At 32.7% G+C, this 15,091-nt stretch overlaps 1 protein-coding gene across 9 annotated transcripts in view; it reads right to left on the bottom strand.

Annotated features, from left to right (window-relative positions):
* The window catches only part of NAALADL2 (N-acetylated alpha-linked acidic dipeptidase like 2), a 1,368,615-nt gene that overhangs the window by 542,307 nt on the left and 811,217 nt on the right, over window positions 1-15,091 (bottom strand). For all 9 annotated transcript variants that reach the window (XM_063807338.1, XM_063807340.1, XM_063807336.1 and 6 more), the window contains one exon: window positions 11,863-11,982. In XM_063807338.1, the coding sequence (XP_063663408.1) occupies window positions 11,863-11,982 (120 nt within the window). The remainder of the gene's footprint in view (window positions 1-11,862; window positions 11,983-15,091) is intronic.

The raw sequence follows: 15,091 nt of genomic DNA, 5'->3' as shown, positions 1-15,091 counted from the left end.
CAACTTCCAGTCCTGCAAGCTCTACTGACGATAAGTGCCCTATACAGGTATACCAGTTTTTGTCTTTTATATCATATTTTTACTGTACTTTTTCTATGTTTAGAGATGTTTAGATACACAAATACTTACTACTACATTATAATTGCCTGCAGTATTCAGCATGGCAATATCTGTATTCTGGGAGCAATAGGCTATACCTTATAGACTAGATACGCAGTAGGCTACACCATCTAAGTTTGTCTAAGTACACTCCATGATACCAGCACAACACCAACAACAACAACGAAATCATCTAATGAGGCATTTCTGAGAATGTATCCCCTTTGTTAAGTGACGCATGCCTGTATTATTCAAGTAACTATGTTTTAAAACACCTTCAGTGAAAGTAGGAACTGTTCCTTACCATGGTTACAAAACAATAACAATATAATAAATGTTTATTGAGCATTTACTAAAGGCTAGGTGATATGAAGACAACACTATCATTATACTGGTTTTACAAGGACAAAATGAAGTCTTAGAATGTTTAAAAAGTTTGACCACTGACTTACAGCAATTAAATAGTAGAGCTGGGACTCAAATCCCATATAATTGTTCAGATTCTCTACTCATGGGATGTGAGGTTGGAAATTCATTTTAAGTATAAACAAATGTGGACATGAAGACCTCTCGTGTACACATGATGCAAATGTACACATGACGACCACTCATGTCAGAACTGTAAAGGATGTCTCTAGGTACCTCTTTTTGCCCCCACTCCCATCACCCCAGATATTATATTCTCACCCATTTTCCAATGTGAAGGATACTAAATTGGTATTATCCTGATATAAACTGTCTTTTTAAAAAGAAAAACTTTAGACAAAATAAATTTAACAGAGTTTATTTGAGCGTAAAAGGATTTATGAGTCAGGCATTACTCAAAACTGAAGAAGGTTTGGGGAGCTCTGAGTTAGCAATGTGAACAGAGGGTTTTTATAAAGCTGAATGCAGAGTTAAAAAAAATTAAATTACTTAATTGGCTACAATTAAGCATTTGCCTTATTTGGGTGTGCTCCTTATTTTTAAACTGGATTGGATCTACATGTTTTATAATCAATTAGAGCACACAATTTATAAAGCCACTCAAAACAAAGGAAAAATCCTACATATTTAGTGATTCATAATAAGATTTTCTTAAAACCACAAGGAAAATACTTTTATACATGTTTTGCCTATAACCTTCTGTAGAAGTCACAGAAAACTTCTCAGTAAGGAAAGATTTGAAATAGCTACAACAATGCTTGCCTGCCTGTTATATTAATAGTATAATTGGAAGAAGGGCCAATTGAATTTTAATTGGTCAATTAGTACACTTTTTTTTTTTACTAGTTTTACTCTAAAGCTAAGAAAGCTTTGAACTTTTAAAATTTATAAAACCAATCATAAGGTTTGATAATAGCCAAAATGTAAGACAAAGCAAAGTATCAAAGTTGTCCTTTTTAACAGAACAGGAATACAGTATTGGATTATATCACAGGTGTTTTAATATCCATAATACCTTCACCAGGTTGTACTATTATTTAATTATAGATATGCTATTATTATTATAAACGAAGAAGGTATATTAAGACAATCATTAATGTGGGTATTGGAAAAATGTTAGGCAAGCATGGCTTGTTGGAACTATAAGAGTTATTTCTGAATTTCATTCTATGACTCATGTTTACATATGATGAAATTTACCCTACAACTTCCTGAAAATTATCTTTGTATAAGAATTATAAAAGAAGTTTAATAGAAGTACTTTATCTACTTATGAAGCCCAAGCACACTAGCTCTTCACTGAATGGTAGGGAATAGTCATTTTAACAAGCTAACAAAGTAATGAGATTTAGATGGAAACAAAAGGGAAATTAGAACTAAATCTTGAAGAATAAATATAACTTTATCTAAAGGATTTTCTGGTGGTTCTTCCTTAATTATGAATATTAGGCAAAATTTAAGTCTTCTATTGTACTATGTATATTTCTAGATTATATAATCTGACCTTTCCTAATTTTTTAATAAAAAATTGATTTAAAATGTAAAATTATTCCAATATTGATTAAAATTTTGTGTTGTATGTTTAAATTTAAATATTAGATGATTAAAATATTTAAATAATTAAGATGTTAGAAGGTTATAATATTCGAGTAACTATGAATATATTAATTTAGGAAAATTCGTAAGATATTTAAAATAAATGAGATTACCGGGTATATTCTAAAATGCAATATGAGAGAAAATATACAAAATAAAATTACATAGACTTAATGAAATTTTGAAATGCAAATCTAGTAAATAAGAAGTAACTTTTTTACCTGCAATATAAAGGCTTTTTTTAACTGCTCGATATTAAAACTACAAAAGCTTTATTCTTAACTATAATATATATGATCTATAAACCTATCCCAATAGTGTTTGCATAAATACAGCAAATATATATTTTCAGTTAAAAAGCAAATTAATGAATATTCATGAGGATAATAAATTAACATATATTAGCAGTGACTTATTAAAATAATATTTTATTGAGTGCATATTGTTTTCAAAGTTCAATTGAAAATATTTTCTGTTTGTATAGATTTAAGTTTTTATAGCCTATTACAGGCTAATTTGTTATAAAAATAAGACAGTGATTGATTTCAAAACCATATACGTTGGGCAGTTATAATTTTAATTACAAAAGTTTTAGGGAGAAGTATTTTTTTCCCAAACAGATATTAAATTTTCAATAATGTTTCCTTCCAAAAGTAATTTAATTCTGCCTCCACATATTTTATAGTAACAGATAGTAAAATTCAAACTGCTGCCTAATGCTCCTTAGCAATGTGTTCTTAAGCAAGATAGTAATAATAATTAAGCAATATTTATCAAGAGACAGTCAGACAAAAAGAGAAAATGAGCAAGAACTTAGAGCCATATATATAGTGACTAATAATTAGACCTCAAGTTAATTCTTTTAAAACTCTATTGGTATAGAATTAAGGGTTTATTTATTTGTTTGTTTCTTAAGCACCATCTTACCTATGAAATATCAATGCAGAAATGAAAGTAACTATGCTAAATCACAAAGTCAGTTTTAGGATATTGTAAACTGAAATACATAAGAAAACAATGAACTAGAATTTCAATGTCATAACCATTCCGGAAATAAATCTAAGCCTTGAAGTCCTGAGTTTCAACGTAAAACAAACAGAGCAGGGGTTCTACCATTTAGCAAATGACAAAACTTACATTTTGAGTCCATAGAATAGTAACCACTAGGAAAATATAATCCAAGGAGAAAATATAGTTCTTGATAAAATCTTTCCATATGATTAAATTAAATGTCAGCTGACTTTCGATGAATGTTTAGTATGTGCCAGGCATTGTGTTGAGTACTTACATGTATTATATTATTTCAATTATTTTTCACAACTTTATGATGTAGGCTATTACATGATATTCACAATTTTGTGATATGGTTTTTGGGAACCATACTTGATATCTCAACTTTGGAAAATAAATTAAAATGTGTATTAGAATAAAACTATTCTATAAATGTAATATAGTTCTAATTTTTAAAAATATTGTTTTTCTAATATTATATAATTTCATCACCTTAATAAAAAGTATATGCATAAAAATAAACACTGAAGGATGTAAAAATCTAAAGCATGTACCATCTTATGACATTATTTATATTTCTCCATAATTTAAAGTCAAGTTATATTTATTTTTAACATTAATTTATTCATTTATTTATATCTGTTTTATTCCACAAAAACAATTTGAAGACTTCAGTTTTTTTTCTGTTTAACTCAAAGATCAAATTACGCTACAAAGCACCAACACAATCCTTAGTGCTGAATAACACAAAGGTGCAATCTTGAGAGACTAATACTTTGTCTGTAATGGATTTATTAAATAAGTATATTATTATCTTCAGTTTAGGTTTGCATGTTTGAGTGAGATGTCACACTTCTCCATCATTAAATTCATGCCCTTTCTCTTTAGAACCTCATACAGCTATTAAGGGCTTCATATATAATATTTAATATTTATTAAGAATTTATCATGCATGCATTTTCAGATTTAATCTTCACACAACCTTATGAATTGAGAGTATTTTTGTCATCAATGTAGAGATTTTGAAAACCAAAAAATAAAAAGTAAGAAAAAACTTGTGTGACTTTAGTGGGGTTCAGTAATAATTCTATGATCACATAACTATGAAGTAGAAGAGCTTGAAATTGAGCTCGTTTCTCCCATTCTTGCATCCTGCAATGCTGTGTTTCACTATTTAAAATGAGTTACAAGTTGAGCAGATAGCAGTACAGAAGATTGGAAGGGCTGTGAAGCTATCAACAGGAGGAAAAATGGACATTTTAAACCAGATACAGAGGAAGAGGAGAAAGCTGAAATGTGAAAGAAGAGGTCAGTATTACCACAAAGCACCACAGCAGATATCTATATTGATAAGCCCAAGTAATTGCCCAACAGTTTAGACCAAAATATGTCTAGAGCTTACTGTTTCAAATTTTAGAGTACTATATAATATATATATATATATAAATATTTCTGAAACATGGGTAGTTTTAGGGGGCGAACTGTATAGAAGGGATTAGCTGCTGTTTCTTTCCCTTCCTCCCTTCTTTTCTTCATCTGTCCATCACTGTTTTCTCTCTCTCTTCCTTGCTATTTTACTTTGCTTAATTTATAACATTTAATTAGGAAAAACAAGATGCTCAGCACCTTTATTTAATATTGTTAACTTTGTATATATACATGGGGATTATGAATGCTAACTATATTACAATAAGAAATATGCGAAAATCAACCTTCTGATACATGATGCCATTTGCTATGATGTCGTAATTTTCAAATGGTTCAAAAGTATAATTAAATTATATTTTCATGTAGGCAAAACACATGCATGACTTCTAAATTATGCATTCAATTCTTGACAGACTTTGAAGATTCGTAGACACACTTTTATTTGGTTTTAAGCCATGGAAAATACTTTAAAAACAGGAATAGAAGTTGAAACATTCAGTTATTCTTGCTCTAAATTTACTTTTTTAAAGTTTGATTGCTAAATTGCAGAATAATGACACAGTCTTAAGTCTTTATATTATAACCCATGTTTGAAGTTGTATCTCAACAAAAAATACCTTTTGTAGATACAGTAATATTTGGTTTAAATCATTTAAAAATAATTTACTTCCATCATTGGAAAACAGAAAGTAGTCTGATTTGAAAACAGCAGCAGATTTAGCTTTCAAAACATTAAACTATTACTTTCCAATTTTGTATTCTAGTGCTGACCATGTTGTCCATGACAAATGGAGCAGCTCTGGAGTCTTAGAATCATAAAAGATGGAGACATTGTTTTGTTTTTTTTTTGCAGTTACTTCTGAGAATTAGGTAAGAAGTGCCTTATTAAATTATTCAGTGAACAAGCATGTTATTTTAAAGTACCAAGATAGTGTTTGCTTTTTATTTTTGTTCATAAAATGTCTTCAAAAGTTGTCTTAATAAAAAGAGGCAAGTTTGCCTTCCTATACAGATCATATGTAAAAACATCATTTGTGACACTGAATTAAAGATTTGTTTTCATGTAAAATATTCATAGAATGTCACTTAAAGAGATTTCTTCAGTTCATTCATACCAGGGAAAATTATGATGTATCAAAAGCTTCAATAGGAAAGGTGTCTTTCTCTTCTTTCCTATCTTTTTGGCCCCACTGCCTCATTACATTAGGCCATATCAGTGCTCATACATACAGCTCATACACACACACACACACACACACACTCACACAACATGAATATTTTATCTGTTAAATATTGATTTCCTTTTTTGTGCCCATTGCATTAGGCACCCTATATCTTTAAGGCTAACTAATTAAATGCATCTACAGATTTTATTTTTGGGAAACAAAAAATAGAGTTCCACCAACTTCTACCGCAAGAAAAGTAGAGCAAATGTTGGTTTCTAATAATTAGAATAAATAAAACAATATTCTTTTGACTGCATTTATCATTTGGATTGAACAAATGTTCTTAAGGGAAACAAAAAGGAAACTAGAATAAATGAAACTTTTAGTTCAGCAAATATCACAGGTATGCAAATGCTTCATGTAAAATAAGTTATCAAAATGTAATATTTCTCAGCATTAACTTTAGCTGCCAAAACTAGAGGATTTCTTATTGATCTTCCCATTGTCCATTCATTAACTATTGATTGTAAATCACCAATATATATAAATATTTTCTCACTAAACCTCTAACTCAATATTTTTAATGTAATTATTTTCTGGATTCAGTTGTGTTTGAAATTCAGAGTGTCAAGTCTGCTTTTCTTTAAATAATGCTACTCCTCCCTAATTTGCAAGAAGCAATTTACTTGAAAGTACAAACAAATACCAATTCTCATTTCCTATCTCTCATTTTCCTCCAGGCTCTTTCCAAAGGCTTGTCTGTCTAGGCATGCTTTATGGACTTAAGCAGTGCTGAAGTTATACACTGGCCCAATAAGGGACAACAATATGTAGATGTCAAGTCACATATCTAAAAGCCATTTGCTTATACTAGTTTCTATTTATATTAAAATATAAATCTTATCTGATGAATACACAAAAATGTTTCATTTGTAGGAAACTACAAAATCATTTGGATGTCTGGCCCTTTAAAATTGTCATTATAAGGATAAAAAAGTATATAAGAATAATGAAAAAACTAGCTAATATTGACTAATATCTTAGTATATTACAGAAAGTACTAGGTAGTGATGTATATTACTGCATTTATAAAAAAAGCAATAGAGTTTTTGGATTTTTTGTGTAATTTAATTATGCACAAATGGATAATTAATCAAGATATATATTCATCTGTAATTTCACTGCAGACAAAATTAGCTTCTACAGGAAAGGGGGTTGATATGTACTGTGGATTTAGACAACAGCCCAACCTCCATGTTTCAGAGGGATTTACTTGATTTCTAGTTGTCTTGTAGTACACAGTAACTTTTTGTTATTATTGCTTCTGGTAGAAATGACCCTAAGTAGAAAGTCAAATGCTTTTATTGAATTTTATAAAATTAATTTCCATACTAGAGTGCTATTCTGCAGTTTGGGATTTTGTGAGGGTCTCGGTATCTGTTTTACTATGTGTCAGGTTGTCACTGAGAAAAATGTGAGTACATTGTGACAAATTAATGTTGTCTAAAAGTTTACATATCTAAAGCACTCTCCCAAAAAATAAACTGTTATAAATACGTAGCTAAAATGAACCTAAAGCCTTTCCGCTAAGGCTTCAGCTTAAGGAAACTAGCACAACTATAACTGGGGAACTTGGTTGACGCTTTTTCTGCAGCAAGATGTGGATTTCACAGCACATATCAGAAAGCCATTTGCAGTTCATAGTTCCTACCCTGCAATGTTGGGATTTTCTCATCAATCTCTTCCTAGAGATTAAATTACATACATTCTTAGTATTTATGATCAAACCAATGAGATCTCCTCCTTCATGACTGCAGATTATTTTTCTCCTCATTTCAAGAGATAATCTAATAATTTAATATCATAATTATGCTTCCCCTTTGCCCTCCCTAGCTCGGATGTAGAGATTCCCTCCCAAATTCATTTTTAAACGCTGATTTAGTAACTACTGCACAGCCAAAATAAAATGAACTTCTCTTTACTCATTCAGCTGCATGTTCCCAGACAAAATGTTCATTTAGAATCATGACTAACTGTTGATTCATAAAGAAGTCTGTTGGTTTTCTGCCTTTTTCAACCCAGCTGAATTACATTTTACCTCATTTCTGAATTTTAGCTCCAGAATATATTTGATGGACAGTTGAAGCAAATTGGGCCGTAATCATGCTGCATAACTATGTTTAATACATGCTTCCTTTTTCTTACCAATGGAACGTATATTGAAAGATACAGCAGCAATGAGTTCCCCCAAATCTCTGGGACAATCCACAGAAAACAGAAGAGATGGCTAGAATGGAAATTACAGGGTGGCAGAGAGGACATCCTATCTCCTCTTTCTAGAAGACAATGCCAAGTTTGTGGCAAGGCTCTGTCTCAAGGGGCATTCTACACAGAAATTTTTGTTAAATTTATTTAATAGGCCTAGAAGGAAAATTATCAGGGAAAATGATATCAGGATCTTTATAACTGTGCCCTATTCCAGATAAACCACTAACTCACTACTTTGTAAATATGGTCAAAGGGTTTTATAATGTAAATATTATCTGCAGCAAATACAAAGAAACTTGCTTTGTTTTAATCCATCATATACTGGTCCAGATTTTCAGTATTTGACCTCTGAGCACAGTTAGAATTTTTTTTTTTTTTAATGGAGTTTCATTCTGTCACCCAGGCTGGAGTGCAGTGGTGAAATCCTGGCTCACTACAACCTCCACCTCCCGGGTTCAAGCGATGCTCGTGCCTCAGTCTCCCAAGTAGCTGGCATTATAGGTGCGCACCACCACACCCAGCTAATTTTTGAATTTTTGGTAGAGACAGGGTTTTGCCATATTGGCCAGGCTGGTCTTGAACTCCTGGGCTTACGTGATCCAAAGGTGCTGGCATTACAGGTGTGAGCCACCATGACCGGCCGGGTTAGAAAAAAATTATAATTGCTATATTTTAACCTGAATTTTCAAAAGCTTGTTTCTGTATACAAAATAAATACACAACAATTATAGAACATTTAGAAATGCAAAATATAATGGAAAAGTAGAAATTATCCATAATTCTATCTAACCAGTTATATAATTGGCCCCTACCACACACATTTTTGTCACTGGTAGGTTGAACAAGCAAAATTCATGTAATGTACCAAAAGCAATAGAACTTTCTTTCCCATTACTCTTTTAAAAGTATCTCTAGAGGTTCATTTTTCCTGAAACACCTACATAAAAAGTTGGACTGTCCCACTATTCCTCTGACTATTGTTAATAATAAAAGTCCTATAATTGATTTGAGTTAGCAGAGTCTTAAATAAGTAATTAGGTTTCCTAGTCTCATCATCATCAAAATTCTACTCTTGATTTAAAATTGTATCTTCTTGCCCCTCCACCAGCTCAGGTCTGCTTTTGGGGAAAGGGGTGTGGTCTGTTATTTCCTTCCCAATGTATTAACTATACTCTTACCTATCTGTTGTTGGAGAAGGCTTAGAAATTAGAGGTTCAGTGGGTAGGATTTTTCTTATGTTACTGTGCTTGTCCTATGGAAGCTTCACACGTTCTGGGGCTCACAGATGTTTAAAGCTGCCTTTGGATCTCCTGGGCATTTGTGAATTAACTGAAGCAGTACCTACTGCAATTTACTTGATGTAGACAAATGCCGCTTTAATCTGGCTGGTCACTGCCTAATGAGTCACCATTACAAGTGGCAATTTCAGTACAGGCATGAAGGCAGACCACACTGGCTCTCTGTCACATGTGCTTATGACTGACCCATGGGAAACGCATGCATATTTATTTTTCTGCCCCCTACTCATGGGATGCAGGCCAATGTCAACACAGATAATTTATTTTTGTATTTATTTATTAAACGCTTAGTAAACCCATCTCTTACCTTTAGGCTTCTCAGATAAATCAGACACCATTTTATCATGTCCCCCACATTGCAGGGGACATACATTAAGCCCTCCATGTGGTTCCATTGAAGCCCCAGTCACCAGGCATGCAGCTGAACTTATCATAAATCTCTCCAAAATTCCTCTTCATAAAATCCTCTCCCCACAATCTCCAAACCTTTTCTATCTCAGATATGAGTGATAGGTTTAATAGTCTAACCTATTTTACATTATTTCCTTTGAAATATTGATGCTTGGTAGCTAACTTTGAAATGTTCACGTTTCTTTATCATGGAATCCTAGTTAAAAATTCTAATTTAGCCTCTTAATTATCTATCTATTGATGTATTCTAGCTCCCACCACTCCACCCCACACAGGCAAGTATACATACACATTCAAGACGGGATCTGAAATGAGACTGCCTGGGTTGAAAGCCTGATTGTTTCTTTTTTTTTGGGGGGGGGGTGGGGAGGGGGGGACGGAGTCTCGCCCTCTGTTGCCCAGGCTGGAGTGCAGTGGAGTGATCTCGGCTCATTGCAAGTTCCGCCTCCCGGGTTCAAGCGATTCTTTTGCCTCAGCCTCCCAAGTAGCTGGGACTACAGGCGCCCGCCACCACGCCTGGCTAATTTTTTGTATTTTTAGTAGAGACAGGGTTTCACCATGTTGGCCAGGATGGTCTCAATCTCCTGACCTCGTGATCTGCCCACCTCGGCCTCCAGAAGTGCTGGGATTACAGGCGTGAGACACCGCGCCGGGCCCGATTGTTTCATTTAACTAGCTCTTTGTCTTTGAGCCAGTCACTTTTTCTTTTTGTGTCTTACTCCATTTACAATCTGAAGATAATAATAGTCTCTACCTCAACAATATGATTATTTTGAAGATTAATATAATACATTTTTTTAAAGGCTTAGAAAATTATCTAGCACGTCATTAATAATGTTACCTTCATAGGCAATAATAAAATCATTAGTATTATAATTATTATAAATGTTCTCTTGATCTCTTTTTTGATTTATGAGGATTTTTACATGTCATTAAATATTCTCCTTTACATCAAATTGTTATAGCATATTCAGAAAATCTGTATAAAGGCAGCATGATTTTAAAATACTAAATTGGATGTATATATCATTTCTAATATTTTGTCACATCATTGGTCATTATTATGTTTATCACCTCTGTGTGCCCCCCCACCCTGACCCCAACCTTAGAATACATTGATTGAACAGGAAATTCTGGGTCAAAATATGATTATTTTAAGGCATTTAATACATATTAAAAATTATCCAGCAAAAATTTAGTATCACTGCATATTCTGTTTTCAAGAGTATCTTAAAATTCTGGCCCATCTAATCTACTATTAAACACTGATTTAAGGATAAGAGTATTATTGGAAGATAATAAAAAAAACAGACATAGGATGTTCTCTAGTTTCCTAATAGAGTGTGCCAAGAGATTCCTGGAAATGTTTTTGGACCTGGGAGTTAGCAAAGCTCATTTAAGGTTGAATGAGGAGAAATCCAATATATCTTCAGAAGCAGAGAGTTTTGCTGACATAACTACACTAATCTTTTTTTAGAAAAAATAGAAAAAGGAAATGAAGCGAGAATGAGCAGTAGTGGCTGTCTATTGTGCTGGTTCATCATCAGAAACTTAGATTGAGCTGCTTTAATTACGTAAGTGTATCTGTGGATGAGTGTTAATAAACTTCCATTCAAATAAAATAAATCAAAATTCTGCTACTCTTAGCATAGTATATTTTAATTAAAATCCTGATCACAGTTAGTAACTGTAGCTATATAGTTGACAAAATAATCACTAAAGGGTGTAAATCATCTAGATACTTGTCTAACATAGAGAACATGATAATTAGTCCATTTGATAATAGATTAGAAGTTTCACATATGTCATAAGATGAACACACGGTGGTTCTCATTTTTTACTATTCCAGATAGGTACCATTATGAAGAGTATGCCAATTTTATTAAGGTCCCACAAACTCAGTGTTACCTGACTTAAGGTATTTTCTCTCTAAAGAAATAAGGGTATAAATATATTGTTCTTAAATATCTTAAATTAAAATGTTCTCATGTGGAAAAGCCATCTTTCTGTGACGCTCTCTGCCTCTCTTTCTTCCTCTCCCCTTCTCTCTCTCACACACCTATATGCACACACACACTCCACACTCACAAAAGCATATAATTCCAACAAAACAAGGCAAAATATTGACCAAACCACTGAATAACATTCACTGGACCAACCTTATAAAGCAGTGGCAATTTTCCTAATTTCAGGAGTGCGATCTGATTTGTTACATTTTTTATTTTCCTAATCCTTTTTAAATCATCTGCCATTCCATAACTCACATCGATGACTTCAGCCTGAAAGAGGAGAAAAAACAAAGAAAAATAAAGCCTCAGAGGAAGAAGTATAGCCAATTGTCCATTTAGTATAACAAAATTATTCATCATAATTTGAAATGTTCAATATAGAATTAATTATATCTCTTACCCTGTCCCAATTACCATAAACATGACCTTTCTATTTCTATCAAGGTACAGCAATTCTTCTGGGCACTAGAGAAAATGTGTGAGTCATTTTTGCTTTGCTCTCTCTCTCTTCTAAAAAATTACAAACACAGTTCATTCTTCTAACAGACATTTGGAATATTCTACATTCATGTTTCTGGAATATGAGCCATTTTACAAAACATTGAAAGATTAATTTCCTTAAGGTTCAACAGCAATTATATAATTCTCAGGCTTGAAAGAAAATTCAAAGGTTTTCTATTGCTATCCAAATTAAGTGCAATGTCCTCACTTGCATGGTCATCCTGAACAGCTGCTCATGATGCTCCGTTCAACATTGTGCAATAGCCAGCTGTGAATGACAAATCCTTGAGTCGTGCAGAATACAACCTGTTCAACCACATGTGGCAGTCTAGCAACCCAGGACTTTAGAACATGGCCCCAAATTATCATTTCTGTCACATTTCCCACTACTCACCTAGAGTTACATTTCACCTCAATGTTACCCATTTTTATAAGTCCTCTGTGTTAATGCAAAAAAGAAAAAATCTCATGCCTTTTTGGAGATTTCAATAAAAACCTTCTCTTGTAGTGAATCCTTTCCTTCTCCTTAAAAAGCACTGAACTGCAGATTCATATATTCCTATGAGCCAAGATGATTGATTTTAGCTTTACTCTCTGTAATATCTATTTATTATTAAAACAATAGTTGTTATGCTTTCCAATGATTATATTATAATGTAAATCTGCTATTTCAAATTATAGCATATATCCACAGAGAGGCTGATTAAAAAAGAAAACAGTTAGTCATGGCAAATCATGAAAAAAATAAAGATGGAGAATCCAGATCACCAGCTTTCTATCCTTCTCGATTGAAACTAATGCACTTCAACAAGTTTTATACGTAATACTTCCATAAAAGATTCATCTGAAGAAAGAGCATTGTTTCTATAGGAACATATGAATACCTCCAAGAGATCTGTAAATCTGTTAGAGAAAACATTTCTGCCATGAAACATTTATTTAGCCATCACATTCATCTGTATCTGTAAAAACTCTATGAATACATTAACGTTCATTTCAAATGTCACCTACCTGATGAATTTTATTTATCTGTTGCCCAAATATGGCCTCTCTCTACTTTGGCTCCCAGAGTAATCTGTTTTTGCCTCTCTTAAGGCCCTCACTAGACATGTCTGCCAGTTTCAGTTTCCAATACAGGGAAATTCCTTGGTGAAGAGCCCATTACCTACCCATACTCGCCCAGGTGTCCAGCATATGCTATGGACTCAGTAGGGTTGAATCAAAATGATTATAGCTCATACAATATCTCTAAAAAGTTAAGCTGTACTTCTTTCAAATGGATTTGTCAGGGAAATTTAATTGTTAAAAACAATTCTGTCAGAATGATTTTCATTATAATTTTATTCCTATTAAAATGATTAAATCAGTGCCTTTAATACATTTTTTAGTTGGCTGATACCATTACCATACAAATAACTGTTGATATATGATTTTAAAAGTCTGATTAAGTAAATGATCACATAATATTAATGATTACATTGCAAAAGTGAGAAAAATTTCTATTTTTCATTTGATTTCTAAGCTACCTACTAATTATTTGTGATTCACTGACAGCGTCTTATAATAAGGCTATTACTCAATTGGTAATGTAAATGAACTTTTGTTATATGTAGCAGAGGTCAAGGAAAACCTTACTTGTTTTGGAGGATATAGATCAGATTGTGTATACAGGCATACATCAGAGATTGCAAGTTCAGTTCCATACTACCACAGTAAAGCAAATATTGCAATAAAGTGAATCACACAGATTTTGGGTTTTTCCGATACATATAATAGTTATGTTCACACTATATTGTAGTCTATTAAGTGTGCAATAGCATTATGTCTAAAACAAATTATCATACCTTAATTTAAAAATACTTTATTGATCTGAGCGTTCAGTACATTTTTATATTTTTGGTAGTGAAAGGTCTTGCCTCAATGTTGGTGGCTGCTAACTGATCAGGGTCACAGTTGCTAAAGGTTAGGGTGGCTTTGGTAATTTCTTAAAATAAGACAAAAGTGAAGTTTGCCACATCAACTGACTCTTCCTTTCATAAAATATTTCTCTGTATCTCTCATGACATGCTGTTTGATAGCATTTTACCCAAAATAGAACTTCTTTAAAATTGGTGTCAATTATCTCAAAAACCCTATTGCTGCTTTAATTAACTCAGTTTATGTAGTATTCTAAATCCTTTGTTGTCATTTCAACAATGTTCCCGGGAATTGGAAAGATAGAGTCTAGAAGTAGATTCCACCTCAAAAAACCACTCTCTTTATTCATCCATAAGAAATAACTCTTTATCCGTTCAAGTTTCATCATGACATTGCAACAATTTAGTCACATCTTCAGGTTCAACTTCAAATTCTAGTTTCCTTGCTATTTCCATCACCTCTGCAGTTACCTCCTTAAAATCTTGAACCCCTCAAACTCATCTATAAGGGTTGAAACCAATTTCTTTCAAACTCCCGTTAATGCTGATATTTTAACCTGCTCTCATGAATCACAAATGTGGCTAATGGCATTTAGAATGGTGTATCCTTTCCAGAAAGTTTTCTATGTACTTTCTCAGATTTATCAGTGGAAACACTATCTGGGGAAGCTACAATCTTACAAATATATTTCTTAAATAATAAGATTTGAACGCTGAAATTACTCTATAATCTAAGGGCTGTAGAATGGATGTTGTGTTAGTAGCTTTGAAAACAACATGAACCTCCTGTACATCACCATCAGAGCTCTTGGGTGACCAGGTACATTGTCAAAGAGCAATAATATTTTGAAAGGAATCTTTTTTTCAGAGCAGTAGGTCTCAACAGTGAGGTTGAATATTTTTATTCAGTAGTCCATGTGTGAACATATTTGCTGTTATCTAGTCTTTGTTGTTCCATTTCT

Source organism: Pan troglodytes, chromosome 2 (genome assembly GCF_028858775.2).
Source record: "Pan troglodytes isolate AG18354 chromosome 2, NHGRI_mPanTro3-v2.0_pri, whole genome shotgun sequence".
NCBI lineage: Eukaryota > Metazoa > Chordata > Mammalia > Primates > Hominidae > Pan > Pan troglodytes.
The sequence above is the reverse complement of the archived record's forward strand: the minus strand, read 5'-3'. Positions and strand labels throughout refer to the sequence as shown.